The sequence below is a fragment of the Gigantopelta aegis genome, chromosome 4 (genome assembly GCF_016097555.1).
Source record: "Gigantopelta aegis isolate Gae_Host chromosome 4, Gae_host_genome, whole genome shotgun sequence".
Lineage (NCBI taxonomy): Eukaryota > Metazoa > Mollusca > Gastropoda > Neomphalida > Peltospiridae > Gigantopelta > Gigantopelta aegis.
Window position 1 is genome coordinate 32,411,592 of NC_054702.1, and position 27,154 is coordinate 32,438,745.

The window sequence follows — 27,154 nt, forward strand, 5'->3', positions numbered from 1 at the left end:
GTAACATGTCTGTAATGCTTTCAAACATGTTGGCGCAAATACGAGAGCAAACAATCTCTTCCTTCAAACTGTGGCAATATTACTCCACGTTGCATGCATGTTTAATCAAACTCATTCGGTAAACACTTGCCACTTTACACTTTACCGTGTCTCAAGAAATGCTGAGCTTTATTTCGCAGAATATAGTACAGTGACCCTACTGGGGTTCATACATATTGTACATTTTTACAGTGTTCTCGCTGGGTAAAAATTAAAGGAGAGCAACCGCACATCACCACACACATAAAAAGAACAAAAAACACCACCACCAAAAGCAAAACAAAAAGCAAAAAAAAAGCGAGGAAAGCTTGGTTACCATATATATCGTTGTGTGTTGGTTGACTTTGTGGAAAGACATACTCCTTATTAAATAAGTTATTTTACCTCTCAAAGTTTTACATATTAAATCAAGGTGCATAATTATTAAAAATTAATGAGGCTTTTATCACTGTATATATTTTTAAATGTTTTTTCAGACCTCACCATGAAAAAACAGTTGAAAGGTGTGGTTAATTGCTCCCCAAACTTAGGGAGTCATTTAAGGTATTACCATATTGATACTAGAAAAATCACAAGCTAAAGGGAGATAAAAATGATTCACCTTGAACTGGTCTCAGTGATGGGGAGAGAGAGTGATAAATCCCCTTAAATAGTGGGAGTAGGACGAAGCCCAGTGGTGAAGTGCTCCCCTGATGCACAGTCAGTCTAGGATCGACCCCTGTCAGTGGGCCCATTGAGCTATATCTCATCCCAGCCAGTACATCCATGACTGGTATGTCAAAGGTGTAGTATGTGGGATGGTGCATATAAAATATCCCTTGCTACTAATGGACAAATGTAGTGGGTTTCCTCTCTAAGACAGAATTACCAAATGTTTGACATCTAGTGGTGGTGTTAAACAAAACAAACTTTAACTTTTCAACTTAAATAATGAGGTTGTTTGTTTTTATAATCTTAGTGTGGAAAGGAAGGAAAATTTGTTGAATGGCACCTTAGCACATTTTAAACAATGGCTATATGATGTGGGGATTTTTAACACTTGATCAAGAGAGAAAGAGCGGAAACCTGCTTCCACTGGCCCACTTAAGTAGCAAGGAATGTTTTATATGCTATTTTTATGTGTAGAACAGGACATATCATGGATGGGGTAAAACCTGAATCCATTGAAGGCAATTGATCCTGCAACTTATCACTCAACCACTGAGTCACATCCTGCCTCAGTTTTAAAAAGTTAACCAATCCTGTTATTTAAACCAGTGAAAAAGTAAAATTCAAACACACAAACACCACCGGTTGTAACCAAAGAACTGTATGTGTCGAGAATTAATTTTTCATTTTAACATATAATTAATGCTGTAACACACACACACATCAAATACAATGATATGCATATATCAGTGTAATACAAAGCCACTATAGATTAAAAAGCGTAACACCCGAAGTCGTTGAGAAAGCACAGCCTAACAGAGTTATCTGGGTTGAATAAAAAAAAATAAACACCAGGGTTGATCAAATCTCAGGTAATAAATGGGAAATCTCACGACATGATTAATTGTTAACAACATTCCACAAGTATCTACGCTATTTCCCGAGCTATTTATGCTGGTTCACTTTGATAGTCTCGCTTTTACCTCTGACTGCCCTTTTTAATGGGACTGAAGCCAAAAACTATTCAAAATACTCATCCATCTTTGAAATGGAGTAGGACATCAGTTGTTTAGAAAGTATATTAGTGAGTTGAGATTGAGCACCTACAAGTCACAACAGCAGCCACACTGCTTGGAACATGACTGTAATTATGTGTACATGGAAGTACTTTCTACATACATCATGTACCCTATTTCCTAGCTTTTACGGGAAGTCTTCTAAACATGTGATGAAAACATCCCAACCATCAGGGTTAATCACTTGTGGAAATACTCAGATTTAGTTGAAAGGTTTAAGATCTATAACATAGTAATTAAATTTCCATTACATTCATTACCACGGTAGTTTGTTCAATTCTCGATGAAAGTAAAAATTACGTCGTCAGGGAACATCATATCTGATGACGTAATTTTATATGGGCAAGTTGTCTTACTGAGCGTTGTTGTTTAAGGACCAAAAATAATTCAAAATAAAAGCATGAAGTTTTAGTGTTATTATTTGCAAGTATGATTCAAATTTAATTATAAGTATTGTCTGTTATTTCTTTTACGTTCATCTGGGTATGAACAAAACAAATCATCTGCAAACTTATATGAGATGGCTCCACCGATTCACACAGTTTGCGAATGATTTTTTTTGGTTCATACCCAGATGAACATAAAAGAAATAACAGACAAATATATTTTGTTTTAGAAAAGGAAACCTATGATTGTCTTATGATATTAATATATTGGAATGAATTCCCTGTGTATTTGGGATAAATTTATTGGAAATCCATTGAGGGAAAAAAGCTTCTTGTAAATAGGGTTCATTTCAAAATGTGAACGAAAAAAAAAAAAGTTAGAATTTTTACAGTTGCATATAGATATCAGTCTGTGAAGCCAACATTTACTTCATCAAGAAACCTGTCTACATTAAGTTGACATAAAATATTTAGTCTGGCACCAAATCTGTCAAATTTGATTTTGTTTGCTTAAAAAAATATTGTTATTAATTCATATTCTTACCACCTTGTCAATATCGTTATCAGACCTTTTTGAACAATGTCAAAACAGTTCTTTTACAAGATCAGACATTATAACTTGTAAAAATAATATCCAGAATAACTTTTATCATATGAAAGGAATTATTTACATACCACTCTCTTTAAATATATAACAAGCCACATATTTTCGATAACATGGCTATAATGGCATGGCTTACAACTGAATGGATGCAACAAAAGCCATTTTGTCATTGAAAAGTGTATGAGACTATACGAATTGGTATTCTGAGCTCAATACTGAAAATCATGTTTGATTCGATGCAGTAATTTGTGTGAAAAGATTTCCCACACTGGTATATTAGTGTTGTGAAATGATTCACCCATGTTAAGCAAACAGCCATCTCTGTGTGTTCTCGGCAGAATCTGAAATGTGCGGCTCACACCTCATAAAGCTCTATTAGTGTCAACACGTACTCGGTATGAGAAAAATGACCAGTCTTGAAAGTTAGAGAACAATGTACCCGGTCTCCCGACCATCATTTTAGATGTTTGATGCCTGTAATTATACCCGTTGTGGTGAACAAGTGAAATGTTTCAGTAAACAACTCAGAATGAACTATGGACTGTGTGTTTCTATTTATCTTATTTTAAAATGACAGTACTGAATGAAATGACTTGGTATTATAGAAAGTTCTGTTTTGTTTTTAATAAAATACATCCAACATGGCAAAAAAGTTAAATATTGAAGTAAATAATTCACAATGAAATATGAACTATAATTTTTTGGTTTCAAACTGATGATACAGAATGAGAAAACTTGACATCTTAGAAAGTTAAGTTTCTATAACATATTAATTATATATTTTAGAGTTTTTTAACACCAATAATTACAATGTAACAAAAAAAAATTAAATTATCTATGGATTACACATAAAGAATATATGATTAATTTTTAAAAGTCTTTTGAACAGCAAGTAATTAGAATATCTTCATGTAACTCAAATTCAAATGTAATTTGAATGAAATTTCTCTCTTACATCTTTTATAGGTACTGTTACACAGACGGGATAGCACATACCAATTCTTTTGATATACCAGTCATGGTACACTGGCTGGAACGAGAATTAGCCCAATGGGCCCACCAATGGGAATCAATCCTAAACCACACACATCAAGCAAGCACTTTAACAATGGGCCCACCAATGGGAATCAATCCTAAACCACACACATCAAGCAAGCACTTTAACAATGGGCCCACCAATGGGAATTAATCCTAAACCACACACATCAAGCAAGCACTTTAACAATGGGCCCACCAATGGGAATCAATCCTAAACCACACACATCAAGCAAGCACTTTAACAATGGGCCCACCAATGGGAATCAATCCTAAACCACACACATCAAGCAAGCACTTTAACAATGGGCCCACCAATGGGAATCAATCCTAAACCACACACATCAAGCAAGCACTTTAACAATGGGCCCACCGACGGGAATCAATCCTAAACCACACACATCAAGCAAGCACTTTAACAATGGGCCCACCAATGGGAATCAATCCTAAACCACACACATCAAGCAAGCACTTTAACAATGGGCCCACCAATGGGAATCAATCCTAAACCACACACATCAAGCAAGCACTTTAACAATGGGCCCACCAATGGGAATCAATCCTAAACCACACACATCAAGCAAGCACTTTAACAATGGGCCCACCGACGGGAATCAATCCTAAACCACACACATCAAGCAAGCACTTTAACAATGGGCCCACCAATGGGAATTAATCCTAAACCACACACATCAAGCAAGCACTTTAACAATGGGCCCACCAATGGGAATCAATCCTAAACCACACACATCAAGCAAGCACTTTAACAATGGGCCCACCAATGGGAATCAATCCTAAACCACACACATCAAGCAAGCACTTTAACAATGGGCCCACCGACGGGAATCAATCCTAAACCACACACATCAAGCAAGCACTTTAACAATGGGCCCACCAATGGGAATCAATCCTAAACCACACACATCAAGCAAGCACTTTAACAATGGGCCCACCAATGGGAATCAATCCTAAACCACACACATCAAGCAAGCACTTTAACAATGGGCCCACCAATGGGAATCAATCCTAAACCACACACATCAAGCAAGCACTTTAACAATGGGCCCACCAATGGGAATCAATCCTAAACCACACACATCAAGCAAGCACTTTAACAATGGGCCCACCAATGGGAATCAATCCTAAACCACACACATCAAGCAAGCACTTTAACAATGGGCCCACCAATGGGAATCAATCCTAAACCACACACATCAAGCAAGCACTTTAACAATGGGCCCACCGACGGGAATCAATCCTAAACCACACACATCAAGCAAGCACTTTAACAATGGGCCCACCAACGGGAATCAATCCTAAACCACACACATCAAGCAAGCACTTTAACAATGGGCCCACCAATGGGAATCAATCCTAAACCACACACATCAAGCAAGCACTTTAACAATGGGCCCACCAATGGGAATCAATCCTAAACCACACACATCAAGCAAGCACTTTAACAATGGGCCCACCGACGGGAATCAATCCTAAACCACACACATCAAGCAAGCACTTTAACAATGGGCCCACCAATGGGAATCAATCCTAAACCACACACATCAAGCAAGCACTTTAACAATGGGCCCACCGACGGGAATCAATCCTAAACCACACACATCAAGCAAGCACTTTAACAATGGGCCCACCAACGGGAATCAATCCTAAACCACACACATCAAGCAAGCACTTTAACAATGGGCCCACCAATGGGAATCAATCCTAAACCACACACATCAAGCAAGCACTTTAACAATGGGCCCACCGACGGGAATCAATCCTAAACCACACACATCAAGCAAGCACTTTAACAATGGGCCCACCAACGGGAATCAATCCTAAACCACACACATCAAGCAAGCACTTTAACAATGGGCCCACCAATGGGAATCAATCCTAAACCACACACATCAAGCAAGCACTTTAACAATGGGCCCACCAATGGGAATCAATCCTAAACCACACACATCAAGCAAGCACTTTAACAATGGGCTACATCCTGCCCTTACATTCTTGTATGAAGAAAGAAAGAAATGTTTTATTTAACGACGCACTCAACACATTTTATTTACGGTTATATGGTGTCAGACATATGGTTAAGGACCACACAGATTTTGAGAGGAAACCCGCTGTCGCCATTACATGGGCTACTCTTCCGATTAGCAGCAAGGGATCTTTTATTTGCGCTTCCCACAGGCTGGATAACACAAACCATGGCCTTTGTTGAACCAGTTATGGATCACTGGTCGGTGCAAGTGGTTTACACCTACCCATTGAGCCTTGAGGAGCACTCACTCAGGGTTTGGAGTCGGTATCTGGATTAAAAATCCCATGCCTCGACTGGGATCCGAACCCAGTACCTACCAGCCTGTAGACCGATGGCCTGCCACGATGCCACCGAGGCCGGTATTCTTGTATGAATGCACACACTCATATCAAAGTAAGCAAGTTCTCATTGATTAATTTCATTTCAACTTATTTTCCTGCTTATATCCAATTAAGGTTCAAGCACACTGTCCTGGGCACACACCTCAGCTATCTGGGCTGTCTGTCCAGGACAGTGGATTACTTGTTACTTGGTTAGTGAGAGAGAGAAGAGGGTATAAGTGGCCTTACATCTACCCATTGAGCTGTTAAGAACTCGCTGTGGGTTGGAGCTGGTACCGGGCTGTGAACCCTGTACCTACCAGCCTGTAGTCCGATGGCTTAACCACTGCGCCACTGAGGCCAGTGCAAGTTCTCAGACAAGCCTGCCAGTAATTTGAATGACTAATGCCATGTGAAGTCTGGTGACCCTTTCTAGTGTTCTTCCCCAGTGCCCCATTCACTGTAGTCTGATGTTACACTTCTCACAAATAAATCACAAATTTACCATTGGCAACACTCACTGGAGCATACGAATACACATGGCATAAGGATGACTTCTGAACTCTCCACAATGGAAGTGTGAACACAATACAGTTCATTACACAGCACAATGCTTTAAACTTAAACTCATCCCCACAGCTTTACCTGACTATAATAATCTTTTTTTTTTAAACCTTGGCTATGGGTTTTAAAATTAAGTTGTTAATATATACGGTACATGTTTTGTTGTCACTTATATTGCATGTATATATTGAAGAGTTTTATATGTCACCAAACTTGTGCCCTAATCTTCTTCTTTTTTTAGCAATAAAATGTTTTTAATTGCAAGTTTGTTTTTTGTTTCTCCCCCCACCCAAATTGCAAATTATCTAGATCAAAATAAAGAAATAAAAATGCTAGGCTAACATCACAAAAATTTATTAAAGCCGCACACTCTAGTTCCATCCAGCGAAAATAAATTATAATTTGGTTAATCTACAAACATGTAACACACTTAGATCACGTTTTTATCAAATGGAGTGAAAAAGCAGGTTTTATATCGATAAATACCATGGGAATCCACATGTCCCAATTGCTTGAAATAATTTTGAAAGTTTGTATTCTGATGTCACTGGTAGAGGTCACTCGAAGCACAACAATGCCTACGTCACGACAAATTTCAGACTTGGGGTGCGTTCTTTTCACCTTTCCTGGACATGTTCCAACTGTTCTGTCCTGGTTTGTATCCCCTCTCCAGATATCGTAGGACTTAGCAAAATTATTGGTTTTAAGGGTTTGTAACATTTTGTATTGAGATACTTACTTGTCTGAACTTTATTGTTACTGAAAATGTTCATGAACTGTGAAGAAAAATCTCACAAATGAACAACAACAAATCGGATGTTGATTGCGCGAACCGTGCACGAGAAAACAAACCGAACCAAAATGATAACGGTCACGTGGTATACCAACGTCTGTGACATTGAAATGGAAATATCCCGTCTAAAAATAGATTAGACCTTGTCTGCTCAACGTTTTTTCTCAAACGTGCGTCCGTTTTTCAGAAATACGAAAAATGCAGTTTGTGGTATTACAAACACCAGGATTACCAGGATTACCAAAAAACACTTCAGGTGAATGGAAATGTATATTCTAAATAATAAACGGTAAGTAAATTGCAATTTTATTATTGAAAAAATGGGTTTAATAGCGAAAAACAACGCCGTAATGGTTAACAACTAGCCGTAACTAGGGTGTGTCCCTTTAAGGTACTACATATATTAATTTTTTTTTTTAAAGATTCATTTGAATTAGAATCTGCTTTATTTCATTACTCATATTTTTAAAACCCAAACTCCACTCCACATTCTTATGGGTGTTGGTGGAAGTGGAGACCCATTAATACAATATTTGAAATCAATCTTTCTATATTTTAAATAAAAACAAAAATGGATAGTAAATTGTACACAACTGACATTTCTATAATATGGCCTATCTGTTTACTAATATGGACAAGAAGAAGAAATAGATCACCTTTTACTTGATGAAATATATGTATATATACAGTACAGCTTCATATTTTCAAGTTTTAAAGAGTTGTAAAATGATGTAACTATGATATATGTTTACAGGAAACCTAACAAACACCTGGACACAGGCAGTACACACACATACACACCACATGCATGCACATACATATACACACATACACACAAATGAACACACACACACACACACACACACACACACACACACATACACACACTCATACACACACAAATGCACACACACACACAAACACATTTTTATACAAGTAACTTAAATATTATTTCTTTTTAAATTAAATGTCAATACTAATAAGAGTATCAGTCGTATTTAGATAGAGTTTGACAGATTTTACACTGCTACCCAAGTTGTAACCAGTTACTTCACAGACCGGTCTCACATCTCAGAACAGAGTGAAAATTGTTACTGATATTTGAGATATTCCATGCTGCTGCTGATTCAGACAGTTTAATAATACCTTTGATGTTTCTCACTGGTCTCTGGGTCAGATCAGTGCAAACATTCAGCAGGGTTCACTACTGTAATTTTCAATTGTTTTTTGAGGTACTGACACTGGCGTAGGAAGCGGGGGGGGGGGGGGGGGGGGGGTGGTAAAGCGGGAGGCATATGCTCACCCCACTTTTCAGATATTTTGCTTTATATTTGCTGTATAATAGTGTGAAAGTGTGTAAATATAAAAGTGTGCCCCCCCCCCCCCCCTTAACTTTTTGGCACCTTCCTATGCCACTGACTGAGTCTGATTACTATGTAATATCTTACTGCATGGATTAATATTCAGTGTTAAAAGTTTAAGATTTTCTTACCTTCTCCCAGAGCTTAATTGCAGTATATAGATTAAGTTTAGGAACTCTATTTTTTTATTTTATTAAAAGTAATTTAGCAGTAGGGGTATTTCTACCACTAGTGGAATTGACTATTTGAGAATTTCAAAGACAACTGAAGATGGAGAACACTATTTAGTTGTTTTAGTGGAATTTAGTTTGTTTTTGTTTAGTTTTTGGTATACAGTAATTTACTAGTATAAAACTTTACTATCAGCTAGAGCTATCCTTGTGAATATATATATATATTTTAATGTTAAATTTTATGTTTGCTTGCTTTAAATTACTCTGGGTTATGCTATTCACCAGTAAAGTAGACTGAAGACATAAAAAAGAGAAAAAAAAGAGTAAATAATCAATGTACAGAGTAGGCCTACATGTTTTCCTACAAAACTTAAGATAAGAATTCATGATCAAACACTTTACAACTGTCGCATAACAGAACGCAACAAGAACGCAAGCACTGAATATTCAACAAATAACAGAAGATAAGCACAACGGGAGATAACGTCATTTGGAGGTTGCTGCCAAGTCAAAATGCCTATGTCCCCAATTCTTAGCTTTTCCGATAATCCAAGCCCAATTATCATTTGTTTGAACATACCAAGACAAGTCAAGAATCAGTCACTTTGAGGATTTCCATTAACCTTGCCATACCCACATTTACACAGTAACTGAACTGCAAATATGTGAAAACAAACTGAATGGACACATTTGTGATCCCGTAGAACCAAAAACATTAAAGAACCACTGAATGGGTATGCTAACAAATTATCTTAGCATGTTTTTCACATTTGCTTTAGCCTTGCATGCCAGTGTTTCACAATACTTAGCAAGATCAACTTGAAGCAAATGGTATGTCAAATAATGTCAACACAGCTATTTTCTTTTTTTTCATACATGTACCAAGAAAAAAAAAAGTTTAACTGTGAAATAAAGTGACTTTATAAACTATTGACAAATAATGAAAATAATAATCATGCTATACAAATTGTTTGTGAAAAATAAAGACTCAAAGAATTTAAAATTTGTATAACCCATTTATGGATTACACCAAATAATTTCAGGAAACTCATGTCATTTTATTTTGCATTTATAACATGTTTTTATCATGTAAATCATTACCTAAATATAATGCGTGAATGAAAGATTGATTATGCAAAACTAGACTTTTATGAATGACACATGAACAAAAGAATTGTTCCTGGTATTTTTAGAGGCATGAAAATGCACCTTAATAAATGGTTGTTTTTATTTTAACATTCATGTATTTAGCATGTCACATTTACAAATGAAATTAAATATGTAAAAGAAAGATAGAAAGAAAGAGAAGAGAAAGCGAGAAAAGATAAAATGTGTGAGTGTGTGTGTCTGTGTAACATAACAACTAATTGTTTATAGACTAAGAAATATGTTTATAAACTAATAAAATAAATGAAAAAGTTTATACTGGTAATTATTATTTATGTGAATTTATTATATTATCATTGAAAAATAATTAATAAAAGTTATGTGAGTGCTATTCTTAAATACTGAATGATTAGACAACTGTTCACTGATCACAACTTGTTTTGTTTCAACCTGGGTTTTTTAACCTATAGTTAGCCCTACCCAACATTTGAGCTTCTCGGTTTCTAATCTGTAGTTAAAATGTAACCATGGGTGGTTAGTGTTAACCAACAGTTTGCAAAAATCAAGGGTCAGGTGAATATATATAACATATAATAATAAATAATTATATTTTTGTCATTGTTTGTAAAAATATTTGTGTTGTAAAATGTAAGGTGAGACCTAAGTCCTTAATATATATTTTTTTCTTTTCTTCTGGGTAAGATAAAGATGTAACCAGTTCTGAAAACATAAGATCTCAATATTTTCGTGTAAGATCTGCAGTCTCCATAAAAACGTTTTCTACTTACCACAGCTCTTTGCTGGGAGAGTGGTGTCTCTCTTCCTCTCCTTAAATGGGAACGTCGACCTGCAACAAATATCAACTGTTTTACTTCTTTAGAAATGGAAAATAATTTTTGTTTAACAACACCTCAGCACATTTTAAACTACAGCTATTTGGAGTCCAACACACATTTTTTGGACACTTTGTCAAGAGAGAAACTTACAAAACCTGCTGTTACCACATAAACTATTCCTACCAAAAAAATCTGCAAGAAATATCTTACATGTATTTTAACATAGACAGGACAGTACATATCACAGCTTTAGATGTACCATGTCATGTCATGAAGCACTAATTAGAATGGGAAAAACCAAAAGTCGTTCTAGATTGATGAATCATGAGATCAATCACATAGCAGGTGAGTGCTATACCACAAGACTACATCCAGCACCTTTTCAAGAGAAAGAGAACTAATAAACATGTCATGTAATAGTGATTGGATTTGGAATCAAGTACCTAAAGCTATCCGATCATCGCCAAATACTGCTGTTTTTAAATATAGACTCAAGAAATATTTTCTAAAATAATATCATTTGTACATATGTTTATTGTCATATATGTATTTTCTATTTGTTCGTAAATGTATGTATTGTAATTCTGTATTGTTTGTATCTGAGGGCCTCAGGGAAGATTAGCTTTTGCTAACTTTGTAACCCTCACTAAATAAAGAATTTATTATTATTATTATTATTACCATCTACTCACTCACCAGGTGCAGATTCATGTATTTTTGCAGGGGGGTGGGGGTCTACATGCAACTACTTAAATGGAATTTGTATATTAGCAGTGAATGCACTTTAAAAGAAGTGTAAACAATTTTTTTTTGTCCCTTGATTCCCCCCTTAATTCACTAAATCGCTCATTCACTTGCTCACTCACTCACACTCAAAACTAACTCATTAACTCCTACCTGCCCTAACACAAAATATATTTTTGCCAGGGGAGGGGAGTCTACATACAACTACTTAAACGGAAATTGTATATTAACAGTGAATGCACTTTAAACTAAGTGTAAAAAAAAAAAAAATTGTCCCTTGATCCCTCCTCAATCCACACCTGCTCATTAACTCACTCACTCACTTACTTACTTACTCACTCACTCCTATAAAAACAAAGTAGCCAAACCTACCTGCTCTCATTATGTGAAATCACTTATTAACACAAAACGAATCGGCCAGGAAAATGAGTCAACTTGGTAGCAGAAAACATTTCAAACACAACACAATGAGTAACTGACAGCAGTATAGACATCCTCAAAAAGTTATTATTATTTCTTTCTTTCTTTCTTCCAACAATCATCTACATGTATAAATTTTGGTACTTCCGATGAAAACAGCGTGTCTTGTTGTAACCGATGGAAACAGCGTGTCTTGTTGTAACCGATAAAAACACGACACATGTGACAATGTCTTGATTTTTGGCAAGGGCTTTCTCGTGATTATGGAAGCCAAGAAAAACAAATTTCCGAGGCAGTCGGGGTCTTGTTTGACATTCCCAGTGTATCTAAGCCTCTGTTCTTGGCACATGATTGCAATAATGTAACATCTTGTGCAGAGGGAAGTATTGACGCACACACGAACACCAACAGAAAATATAAACAATGAAAATAAATATTTAAAACATTTTAAAAAATAAAAAATCTTTAGAAATACACTCAGTAAACTAGTATGCATAATGACTGGAAAATGTATTAATCATATTCATTGTTTTTTTAAATTTAAATTTTAATTTATGACGTCAATGTTTAACATGCTTAAAAGATTTCTGTTCCAAATATTGACGAGGGAAAGGTAAATAAGATGTGACTGTGACAAGTCAGAGAGCAGCTGGATGGTTCACACTGACTACATGTATGATACACACACATCAAACCAGCCTCAGTGCTATAGTGGTTAAGCCACCAGACTAAAGGCTGGTAGGTATTGGGTTCGCATCCCGGTACCAGCTCCCACCCAGAGTGAGTTTAACGACTCAGAGGGTAGGTGTATCGCCACTACACAGGTTTTTTTTCACTAACAAACTACTAATCCACTGTCCTAGACAGACAGCCCAGTTAGCTGAGGTATGTGCATAGGACAGCGTGCTTGAACCATAAGTGGATATAAGCACAAATATAAGTATAAACAAACAAACAAACAGATACACACATAAATTTTTATTTCTGATGGGAACAGGAAGACAACAAATTTTTAAGTTTGTTTTGTTTAATGACACCACTAGAGCACATTGATTTATTAATCACTGGCTACTGGATGTCAAACATTTAGTCATTCTGACATACTCTTCTCGAGAGGAAACCTGATACATTTTTCCATTAGTAGTAAGGGATCTTTTATATGAACTATCCCAGACAGGACAGCACATGCCATGACCTTTGACATATCAGCTGTGGTGCACTGGCTGGAATGAGAAATAGCTCAATGAGTCCACCGACGGGGATCAATCCTACAGCACCCACGCATCAGGCGAGCTCTTTACCACTGGGTTACGTCTCGCCCCTGACAGGAACAGGAATGATGACACACAACCCACCCCTAAGGGGAACAGGAATGATGACACACAACCCACCCCTAAGGGGAACAGGAATGATGACACACAACCCACCCCTAAGGGGAACAGGAATGATGACACACAACCCACCCCTAAGGGGAACAGGAATGATGATCACACAACCCACCCCTAAGGGGAACAGGAATGATGACACACAACCCACCCCTAAGGGGAACAGGAATGATGACACACAACCCACCCCTAAGGGGAACAGGAATGATGACACACAACCCACCCCTAAGGGGAACAGGAATGATGACACACAACCCACCCCTAAGGGGAACAGGAATGATGACACACAACCCACCCCTAAGGGGAACAGGAATGATGACACACAACCCACCCCTAAGGGGAACAGGAATGATGACACACAACCCACCCCTAAGGGGAACAGGAATGATGACACACAACCCACCCCTGACAGGAACAGGAATGATGACACACAACCCACCCCCGAGGGGAACAGGAATGATGACACACAACCCACCCCTAAGGGGAACAGGAATGATGACACACAACCCACCCCTAAGGGGAACAGGAATGATGACACACAACCCACCCCTAAGGGGAACAGGAATGATGACACACAACCCACCCCTGACAGGAACAGGAATGATGACACACAACCCACCCCCGAGGGGAACAGGAATGATGACACATAACCCACCCCTGACAGGAACAGGAATGATGACACACAACCCACCCCTGACAGGAACAGGAATGATGACACACAACCCACCCTGAGGAGAACAGGAATGATGACACACAACCCACCCTGAGGAGAACAGGAATGATAACACACAACCCACCACTGTGGGGAACAGGAATGATGAAACACAACCCGCCCCTGAGGGGAACAGGAATGACGACACACAACCCACCCCATCAATTCAATCTGAGGGGTGTGAACCACAACATTCCTTGTTTAAACTTCTGATTTTTATAGTATAGTCAATGGGTCATTAAAATAGCTGATAATCTAGATTGAACAGATTCAAAATGCAACATAAAAATATGTATGAAATGATTTATAAATGAAACCATTTCTGTGGCTCATTCATCTGTTAGAAAAAGTACTTTATTAACTGTTGTCTTGTTTTGGTTTTTGGTTTTGTTTTGTTTTGTGGGGTTTTATAGGGGGTTTTCTATTTTTATTTCTCCCTTCCTGACCACTCTTACACTTATTACTTTGAGGAACACAATTTTCTCTCCTCAACACTTTTAGTTCAATGCAGTTTGATTTGTCAGTTTACCTTTTAAAAAAAAAATTAAGCTTTTTTATTATTATTAATTTTTTTTAAAGTAAAATATCTGACACTTGAATTAATTTAAAACCATTGTTAGACAATAAAATCACATTGAAAATAATAGGGAGGGTGAGTTAGAATTACTTTGAATGAGCTAATGGGCAATTCCATGGTAACTGATGTTACATCGTAAGCTGATTTTTGAATTTCAAATATGTGTGTATTCGTCACTGTTGTACGCTATCATTTCTTGCTGTTGGCTTTGTATTAGATAATCATAATGCTAACATAACAAATTCACAGATTACCTTAAAGGGACATTCCTGATTTTGCTGCCATTTTTAAGATGTTATCGACTAACAAAGACTTTTTAATGATTGTAATTACATATCAAATATATTTTTTTGCATAAAATATTAGTGGCTGTATATTAAAGATGTTTCTAATCATTCTAATATTTGTACTAGGTTAAATTTCATTTTATTTTCTAAAAAGGTTTTTTTTCATATGTACGAAATTATTTGAAGACAAAATCCAGTTTGGGCTTGTTACAAATATTAAGATAACCAGAAACACATTGAATATACAGACACTGATATTCTAAACAAGAAAATATATTTAATATGCAAGTTTAATCGTAGAAATATTTTATTAGTCGGAAACATATTACAATGCAGAAAACTCAGGAATGTCTCTTTAAGTAAACTCTGGTGGCCATTTAATTGACCGTGACCGATATTACTAAAAATATACATATTAGTAACGTCAGTCATCATCAATTAAATTACCACCAAAGACCACTTAAGATACATGTAGTGTGGTGAATTTATATTGCAGCTTAAATAAGTAGTGCAATACATCTACCGTCATACTGGGTTGAACTTAGTTTAACAACTGATGTATCAGAGAATCAGACTACATGTACATAATGATTAGCCTATGTCTTCTGATATGAATCTGACAGCAAACATTAAAGTTTGATTTGTTTAATGACACCACACAAGCATACTGATTTACCAATCATCGGCCATCAGATGTCAAACATTTTGGTAATTCTGATATATAGTCTTAGAGAGGAAACCCACAACATTGTTCCATCGGATGTCAAACATTTGGTATTTATGACATATAGCTTAGAGAGGAAACCCACTACATTGTTCCATCGGATGTCAAACGTTTGGTATTTATGACATATAGTCTTAGAGAGGAAACCCACAACATTGTTCCATCAGATGTCAAACGTTTGGTATTTATGACATATAGTCTTAGAGAGGAAACCCACTACATTGTTCCATCGGATGTCAAACATTTGGTATTTACGACATATAGTCTTAGAGAAGAAACCCACTACATTGTACCATCAGTAGCAACAGCTCTTTTATATGCACTATCCCACAGACATGATAACACATACTATGGCCTTTGAAATACCAGTTGTAGTGCACTGGTTGAAACGAGAAATAGGCTTTTAACATGCAAATGGAATCTATCTGAGCATAGTTCAAGGCTTAAACCTTTGAAACACCAGTGAGAAATCAAGACTTAAAATCCTAAGCATACATTTGAAACAGTTAAAACATTACTTAAAAAATCATCATCTGTTGATATTTGGAATACATGTATTGATGTCTGTTTCCTGGACTTTCTTATAAAATTTGTTTTACTGTAAAAAACATTCAGACAGAAAAATATAATAAAACTAATTATTAGATAACATTTAGTGAAATATCTTAAAATATCAGTGAAATAAAAGTGTTACAGTCACTCAGTGATGATAACACATTTTAGAGTGAAAATTTCACTATTTCACTCCAAAATGTGTTATCGTCACTGCAGAAAGTGTTATCTTCACTGTAAGAAAGCCGGAACTATTTTGCTGCTGGCATTTTAAAAATAAAGGTAAATTGCCAAAAGTTATATAATAAATAGAAAATTTCATGTTTTTTTGTCAAATATGATTTATATCTCATCTTGTGAAGTTTACAATCATATCACACTCATTGTGCAAGCGCGACTCGTGAGATATGATTGCAAACTTCACTCTTGAGATATAAATCATATTTGACAAAACACATGAAATATCCTCTATGTAGCTTATAGAGTACTCACCTTGTTTGTGCATTTCAGTATAATTCCCACTTATGTGTTGATCATATCTCCAATATGGAACACTCAGTTAATATTTCAAGTAAAATCACCAGCAACCATCACAAATCATCAAACTTTATCCAGTAATACACAACAAGTATTTAAACATCCATGCATAAGATTTTTTTGTTGTAAGTAAAAAAAAATTCAAAGATGCACACCTCAATCCAAAAAAGTTCAAAGAAGCATGCCTCAATCCATAGACACTGTCAATGATATATGTAGCTGATAAGATTCTTATAAATATAAGTTGTCAATAGGATATTCCTTCACACAGTATACACACAAGTAAATTGTTAAGAATTATCTTACATCTCATTTGAAAACTGCTACCACAAAAAAAGTGAAAACAATTATCTTCAGTCTGTCAAACTAACACAAGAGACAGGACCCCTAACTTCAACAGTATCATCTCTCCAAGTACAATGACAAAAACGTGAACTCTGCCGTTACACACAAACACCGTCAATATCCTTACTCCATAGCAGGTAAAAACATTTACACTAAAATCCTTGAAAAGAATTCTTCGATTAAAATAAATTTGTGAAAAATTGTAACTAATCACCACTACAATAAATCACAAATATTATATTTCTCACTGTGAAAACGTCTTCAAATCTCCCTCATGAACTAATGAAAGATCCAGATTCAGTGTTATTTCACTGATGGAAAAACTAAATCCTGCCAGCACTGCTACCACACAAGACTTACCCGATTACCAACGTCTGCTAACTAACTGGCCCCTGTCCAGTGGACGGCTGTGTTTGACAACCTGGCAAGACATTTAGATAGCTGATCCTGCCCTTTGAACTTATCTGCGTTAGATAAAGTCACTGGTTGGAGGTGAGCGGTTCAGCCCTCACCCATTGAAACTCTTCAAACAGAAACATGGCCCACGATGTGTTCCACATAAAGAGATCTCCAATTAACCAGCCTTTGAAATTAACAGTGAAATCCGAAGACACTCATTACTCTGTTTCACGAAACAAGACATGCAATTGAAATAAGGGATAACTGTTGTCAGTTGTTAAAGTTCAACCAGTGTGCTATATGGGGGTATAAGAAAACAAATATCAAATAAGAAGGGAGGGGGTATATAGCACACAAAAACCCAACAACAATCTGACTATTGAGTATTAGCTATTAAGCTATTGAGCTATTGAGAATAGTATGATGTTTGTATGTCATGTTTGTACATATCTGTAATGTTTTGCATCCAGTTTCATATGTGGAATGCTTATATATAATTAAAAAAATAAAAACATTTAATACATTTTTTAAAGCAAAAATAGTATAGGAAGGAAGGAAATGTTTTATTTAACGACACACTCAACACATTTTATTTACGGTTATATGGTGTCGGACATATGGTTAAGGACCACACGGATAGTATAGTTTATTGGTTGTAAATGTTCTCTTACTATTTGTCAATCACAAAAAATTTATATTTAATCAATTCGACAGTAAAACATAGAGGAGTAAAATTACATATGTCCCATGACTAGTATATCAAAGGTTGTGGTATATGCTGTCCTTTCTGTGGGAAAGTGCACATAAAAGATTCCTTTTTGCAAGTGAGTTTCCTCTGTTGACACCTTGTCTGAATTATCAATTGACAAATGTTTAACATCCGATAGTTGATGATTAATTAATTAATTAATATGCTTTAGTGGTGCCATTAAACAAAGCATTTTTTAATTTTAGCTTTCTACATTAACTTAACTGCTTATTATTTAGGAAGTCAGACATACCTGAGTGTAATACTGCACTCGCCACTCTTTCATTTGTTTTTTTTCATTTAAAGGGACATTCCTGAGTTTGCTGCCATTTTTAAGATGTTATCGACTAACAGAGACTTTTTAACGATTGTAATTACATATCAAATATATTTTCCTGCATAATATATTAGTGGCTGTATATTAAACGTGTTTCTGATCGTTCTAATATTTGTCCTAAAATAAAAAATTTCATACATACAAAATTATTTGAAGACAAAATCCACTTTGGGCTTCTTACAAATATTAAGACGACCAGAAACACATTGAATATACAGACACTGATATTCTAAACAAGAAACTATATTTTATATGTAAGTTTAATCATAGAAATATTTTATTAGTCCGAAACATCTTACAATGCAACAAACTCATTATCCTTTTAGTTTTATTTTCACATTTATTTGCTAAGTTAAGTACAAAATTCTAATAATTAAGTAAACTATATAGCTAATTTTAATATAAACCTTCATGCACATTTCACCACCTACTGCTACATAAATAATTTTCCACAAACAAACAAACAACAACCCCCCACTCCTAAAAAAACCACCTCAAAACAAACAAAAATATTTTTTGTCAAAACTAACCCTGTCCCTGACAAGAACAAATAAAATTAGTATTTTCTTTATGTCTCTTTTATGTGTAGGACATCAGTGTTATTACTATTTTAGCTCCATTAAAATACTGCACTAAATTGCTAAATAGCATCTATATTATTTATTATTCATATCAGTATAAATTGTCCTTTGTGTTAATGTTAGCGTAAACAGCATAACACCTGTCTCACACTCAAATGTCCCTTGCACATGTTGGGACTGCAATTTACTTTCATTCATTATTTAATATGAGCCAAAAAAAGATCTACCCCACTGCTAAAATAATTAGTCTTGGTTACAAACAAATATTTTTCTTTAAATTATTTAATTGTTATTTGTTTAATTACATTTTTGAAATAAGAACCTAAAGTAATATATATATATATCATATTGCAACCCACACTATTCTTTCATTTCATTTCAACTTATTTTCGAGCGTATATCCAATTAAGGTTCAAGCACACTGTCATGGACACACACCTCAGCTATCTGGGCAGTCTGTCCAAGACAGTGGGTTAGTTGTTAGTGGACAGTGAGAGAGAAGAGGGTGTAGTGGCCTTACACCTACCCACTGAGTCATTAAAACTCACTCTGGGTTTGAGCTGGTACCAGGCTGCGAACCCTGTACCTACCAGTCTTATGTTCGATGGCTTAACCATGACACCACCGAGGTCAGTCACACTATCTTTTATCCAGCAAAACAATCTTCTATTAATTATTTTTATTTTCTTGTATTCTCCCTTTGCACAATTTTATTTTGTACTAGTACACGTATTTCATTAAGATGGATTTAGAAATTTTAGTTTTTTTAATTAAATGAATTAAAATTGTACAAATTGTATTCCTGTGAAACAAATAAAAAAAATCTGCTTACTTTGTATGTAACTCAAACTGCAAACAGACTGAAGGATTGTTTTTATAATTGGTGTGTGTTATTAAAAAAAAAAAATTCCATTGCACAAAAACAAAAACATTCTTCAATCTTTTGCAAATATAGACAGCAAAATAGTTGATCTGAGTAAACCCAAGGTGATAAAAGAAAACATTACCAATGTGATGTGGTCATGTCTCTTATCTTTTAAAAATTCATTTGTGAATAAAGTAAGCATACTACTATAAAGTTTTACAAGCCTGCAGTAAACTGTATATAGATATCATTAAACAAATTTGTAATTAATTTATGATTAGAGTAAGAATATACATAAATGGATCATGAAAAATGTCCGGCTTTGAGGGAATTCCGGTCTACAGAGTGTCTGGTTTTGAGAGTTTTCACTGTACATCGAAAAAAGAAAGAAATGTTTTATTTAACGATGCACACTCAACACATTTCATTTACATTTATATGGCGTCAGACATATGGTTAAGGACCATACAGATATTGAGAGGAAACCCACTGTCGCCACTTCATGGGCTACTTTTTTTTAATTAGCAGCAAGGGATCTTTTTTATGCACCATCCCATAGACAGGATAGCACATACACTGGCCTTTGATGTACCAGTCGTGGTGCACTGGCTGGAGCGAGAAATAACCCAATGGGCCAACTGACGGGGATTGATCCCAAAACCGACCATGCATCAAGCGAGCACTTTACCACTGGGCTACGTTTCACCCCCTGTACATCGAAGATGGGTGTAGCGTATTTCAGGTTTATTTCTATAGTGTCTCGCATATGGTCGGTTCTTTCACACCCTCCATTCCAGACAAGTTCTCATATAATATTAATAAACAGCTTCATGTCCTTTGTAGTCTGTCTTTCAAGTACAATGTTTATTTTGTACCCAATTCCCTGGTGAAGAAATGAATTTGATGAACTATATTGTACATTCATTCCATTGCCGACCAATACATATGCCATCAAAGAAAGCATCCTGTAGGCTTTTGATCAGTGGCAACACAAAACATCTCAATTTATTTGCTTATATGTGGACAATATGAGAACCAGTTTATATCTCGGTTTATTTCATTATATGTGAATAACATCAAGGTCATTTTTTTTTATCAGGTGAAAATTCAGATTAGTTTCTTATTAATCAATTTTTTTCTTTTGACTTTAATATCTAATAACAACAACCTCCCCAAAAAGCATTATATCCCACAAGAAACATGGATTTAAAAATTAATATACACACAGTCAAACCATGCTCAAATAGCCAACTCTGTGTACTAGAGGTCACTTTACCTGTCCAAATCATATATAGAATAAACTGATCTTTGTTAAGCAGTAGCCAACTCTGTGTACTAGAGGTCACTTTACCTGTCCAAATCATATATAGAATAAACTGATCTTTGTTTAGCAGTAGCCAACTCTGTGTACTAGAGGTCACTTTACCTGTCCAAATCATATATAGAATAAACTGATCTTTGTTTAGCAGTAGCCAACTCTGTGTACTAGAGGTCACTTTACCTGTCCAAATCATATATAGAATAAACTGATCTTTGTTTAGCAGTAGCCAACTCTGTGTACTAGAGGTCACTTTACCTGTCCAAATCATATATAGAATAAACTGATCTTTGTTTAGCAGTAGCCAACTCTGTGTACTAGAGGTCACTTTACCTGTCCAAATCATATATAGAATAAACTGATCTTTGTTTAGCAGTAGCCAACTCTGTGTACTAGAGGTCACTTTACCTGTCCAAATCATATATAGAATAAACTGATCTTTGTTAAGCAGTAGCCAACTCTGTGTACTAGAGGTCACTTTACCTGTCCAAATCATATATAGAATAAACTGATCTTTGTTTAGCAGTAGCCAACTCTGTGTACTAGAGGTCACTTTACCTGTCCAAATCATATATAGAATAAACTGATCTTTGTTTAGCAGTAGCCAACTCTGTGTACTAGAGGTCACTTTACCTGTCCAAATCATATATAGAATAAACTGATCTTTGTTTAGCAGTAGCCAACTCTGTGTACTAGAGGTCACTTTACCTGTCCAAATCATATATAGAATAAACTGATCTTTGTTTAGCAGTAGCCAACTCTGTGTACTAGAGGTCACTTTACCTGTCCAAATCATATATAGAATAAACTGATCTTTGTTTAGCAGTAGCCAACTCTGTGTACTAGAGGTCACTTTACCTGTCCAAATCATATATAGAATAAACTGATCTTTGTTTAGCAGTAGCCAACTCTGTGTACTAGAGGTCACTTTACCTGTCCAAATCATATATAGAATAAACTGATCTTTGTTTAGCAGTAGCCAACTCTGTGTACTAGAGGTCACTTTACCTGTCCAAATCATATATAGAATAAACTGATCTTTGTTTAGCAGTAGCCAACTCTGTGTACTAGAGGTCACTTTACCTGTCCAAATCATATATAGAATAAACTGATCTTTGTTTAGCAGTAGCCAACTCTGTGTACTAGAGGTCACTTTACCTGTCCAAATCATATATAGAATAAACTGATCTTTGTTTAGCAGTAGCCAACTCTGTGTACTAGAGGTCACTTTACCTGTCCAAATCATATATAGAATAAACTGATCTTTGTTTAGCAGTAGCCAACTCTGTGTACTAGAGGTCACTTTACCTGTCCAAATCATATATAGAATAAACTGATCTTTGTTTAGCAGTAGCCAACTCTAGCTAAAGTTTGTTTTGCTTAACGATTCCACTAGAGCACATTGATTTATTAATTATAGGATATAAAACATTTGGTTAATTTTTTTGACAGTTTTAGATGAAACCTGCTACATTTTTTCAGAAACAGCAAGGGATCTTTAATTTTCACTTTCCCACTGACAGGACAGTACATACCATAGCCTTTGATATACCAGTCATGGGGCAATAGTTGAGAAGGGAAAAAACAATTAAAAAATGGGTTCACTGAGATGGTTCGGCTACATTTTTTCCATAAGCAGTAAGGGATCTTTTATTTGTGTTTCCCACAGACAGGACAGTACATACCATGGCCTTTGATATACCAGTCATAAGACACTGGTTGGGATAGAAAAAACAACAACATGAGAATGGGTCCACCGAGATGGTTTGATCCTATGATGCAAGTACCTCAGCTGAACTCTCGACTGACTGAGCTACATGAATATCCCACCCCTCTGTTTTAAAGTTACAGTATTATAGTTGAAAGTGTCATATTTCATTATATTTACCTTTATTTGTCACAAATAACTACAAATTAATCAATACCACATAAACTGCATAAATAACTCAGGAATACAGAAACTGTAATGAGTTTGAACACCTTGTAAATAGGAAGGAAGGAAGGAAATGTTTTTATTTAACGACGCACTCAACACATTTTTATTGACAGTTATATGGCATCAGACATATTGTTAAGGACCACACAGATATTGAGAGAGGAAACCTGCTGTCGCCGCTTTATGAGCTACTCTTTTCGATTGGCAGCAAGGATCTTTTATATGCACCATCCCACAGACAGGATAGCACATACCACAGCCTTTGATATACCAGTCCTGGTGCACTGGCTGCCATGTAAATAGTGTTGCATTCAGTATGACCAAATTCTTGTCCTATTATGTCTTAACAAGGTTTATGAAATCTGTGAATCCACAAAATCTGGCAGACTGACTGTCAACAGTTAGATAGGGCCATTATAGACAGATGAATTGCACAAAGACAGTAAACTTGTCGGAAAAATCTTTCTGCATAAAGTTATGAAGTGTTCACCTCAAATGAACATGCCCAATTTCATCATTCATTCTATAAAGATTCTTCAATTTTTTTTTTTTTATAATATTAAATTAGTAGGTTATAAATTTTTTATGGGATGATAGTTGAAGGAATATATACATTTCAAAGCAAAATTTAATCAATAATTTTTGCAGGAAGCCACCTTTATGCAACTTTAAGACTGCCCTTTAAGAAGGCAGTTTCCAATGATCGATAACAATTGAAAATTGATCCATTTGGATTTACCACCAATATGATGATTGATAATAAAAATCCATAATAAATGGTGCGGGAAAATGTTAACTTATTTGCTCATCCAGTTTAAATGATGGAATTAATGTTAATATGTTGGTGCTGGTGTTTGTTTTCATGATTACATAAAGACAAAATCACGGGTGTAGGAAACTAGGTCCACTTAACGAGCTACTCTCGGCTTACTAATTTCCAAAACTATATGTAGCTCTCTTTTTTACTTTTTGGCAGACCGTTCAAAAATGCTCCTAATTTCCTTCACAAAAGTGCGCACACTTTCTCTTTGGCTTAATCCTATGGGACTTTCCAAATTCCATAGCACCATACCACCCTCTCCCTGTTATGAGTCCCAGTAGGACTGCTGGTGCTCCATTACACCTGCCAGTGCAGGTGGCTCCTCTCCCCTCCAACCTACCCTACCCCTTTCCTGTCCTGGATGGAGGAGCTGGCTGAGGCAGGCATCTGTGCCCAGGACAGGCGTGTGCTACAACAGCTTGTTCTGAATGTGCACATTAAACACTCTGACCTGACCTGACCTGGTGTAGGAAGGTGCCAAAAAGTGGGAGAATACACACACACACATACACACACACACACACACACACACACAAACACACACACACACACATACATATAAATACATGTATAAAGATATAAAAACCATTGCTGCTGCTACAAAGTGTAAGGGTGGCACATGTCCCCTTGCCCTCCCCCACTTCATATGCCAGTGAAAATATATTAAATAGTTATTAAATTAGTGATGTGTAGTGTCTCTCTTGGTGAACATGACAATAGGTGCATGGTCTTCATATTTCAAATCCTTTTTATGTTCATATAGTTCTGTTTGTGTAATCTAAAACTGATTGGTTGGTATAAACCGATTATACTCGATGAGCTTATTCCCAGTGCTAGCAAGTTTCTGAAAGTGGCTGAACAGTTTCACCTAGTTGTATAAGGCATGCAAATATGACAAGCTCATTTGTCCACAAAAAATAAAAAATAAAAAACTGCATCCCTTCATCCCCAGCCCATCCACCCAGCCCAAAAAAAGGGAAAAATAAATCAATGCCAAAACAAAAAGGATTTGTTTTTAGTTATGCTGACTGCTGAATCTAACAGATAAAAAGATGTCTGTGTGTTATGTGCAAGCAAATTAATATTTAAAAACAAACCACCTAACACAGTTGTCTGAATGTACTTGAGTCGTTATCGTACAAACATATATGTTTTATTTGCCAAAACAATGTCATGTTTGTGTATTTGCAACAGTGATAAGTTTTACACCAAAGAAATAAGAAAGAATGAACATAAAACTATTTACTTAAGAGATTATTTTAAGATAAAAATACACCATATTTGATTACTTTAAGATAAGAAAATCTGACTACTGTTTATGAAGCAACAAAATACATAACAGAATCTTGAAAACAAAATATATATTTGGATACTGGTAACAGCTTGATGTTGGATATGTTATCCTCTTCATATCAATGGCAATGGTTCTTTAAAATCTTAAATATTAAATATATACACAAAGATTGTGATTTGTATTCCAGGAATGTTAGGCTGTGAAGTACAGAATTACATCACAAGAAATAACTATACAAATGTATGCCATAAGATTTGCCAGTTTGATTTCTAACACAGGTAAGGAATGAATGAAGGAACTATTTTATTTAACGATGCACTCAACACATTTTATTTACGGTTATATGGTGACAGACATATGGTTAAGGACCACACAGATATTGAGAAAGGAAATCCGCTGTCGCCACTTCACTTTTCTATTAGCAGCAAGGGATGTTTTATATGCACCTTCCCATAGACAGGGTGGTACATACCATGGCCGTTGATATACCAGTCGTGGTGCACTGGCTGGAACGAGAAACAGCCCAATGGGCCCATCGATGTGGATCATCCCAGACCGACCACACATTGAACGAGCGCTTTACCACTGGGCTACGTCCTGCCCTGGTAAGGAATGAATGAATGAATGAATGTATGCTTAACGACACCCCTGCACAAAAATACACATCATCTATTAGGTGTCACAAATGATAAGTTTATGTGCATATTTACACAGATAAGGAAAAGGTAAATTATTTTGTATTCCCATGTCAATGATATAAGGACTGTAGTTCACCATATCACATTAGAATAACAAGACATATAAACTAAATATTAGGACAGGTATGTTAAGTATAGATTACATTTATTTATTTATCTTGCAGATACTATGTGAGGAAATACCCAGTCTGATGTGGATATTTATATTTGGTTAACTTTGCTAGCATATAAGACACTCAGTCTGAATTGAAGTTTTGTCATTTCAAATTATCTGACTAATATTTAAAGCCGCACACCCTAGTTCCATCCAGTGAAAATAAATTATAATTTGGTTAATCTACAAACCTGTAACACACTTAGATCACGTTTTTATCAAATGGAGTGAAAAAGCAGGTTTTATATCGATAAATACCATGGGAATCCCCATGTCCCAATTGCTTGAAGTAATTTTGAAAGTTAGTATTCTGATGTCACCGGTAGATGTCGCTCGAAGCACAACAATGCCTACGTCACAACAAATTTCACAGAGTGCGCACAGACTTGTGGTGCATTCTTTTCACCTCTCCTGGACATGTTCCAACTGTTCTGTTCTGATTGTATCCCCTCTCCAGATATCGTAAGACTTAGCAAAATTATTAGTTTTAAGAGTTTGTAACGTTTTGTATTGAGATACTTACTTGTCTGAACTTTGTTACTGAAAATGTTCACGAACTGTGAAGAAAAATCTCACAAATGAATAACAAGCAAACGACAACAAATCGAATGATGATTGCGCAAACCATGCACGAGAAAACAAACCGAACCAAAAATGATAACGGTCACGTGGTATACCAATGTCTGTGACGTTCACACAGGAAGATTCGATCTAAAAATAGATTGGACCTCG

General features: G+C 35.8%; 1 protein-coding gene across 1 annotated transcript in view; it reads right to left on the bottom strand.

The window, feature by feature from the left end:
* Positions 1–27,154, bottom strand: part of LOC121370395 (apoptosis-stimulating of p53 protein 1-like) — a 119,513-nt gene that overhangs the window by 70,605 nt on the left and 21,754 nt on the right. The window contains exon 4 of the mRNA XM_041495584.1: positions 10,942–11,000. Within this exon, the coding sequence (XP_041351518.1) occupies positions 10,942–11,000 (59 nt within the window). The remainder of the gene's footprint in view (positions 1–10,941; positions 11,001–27,154) is intronic.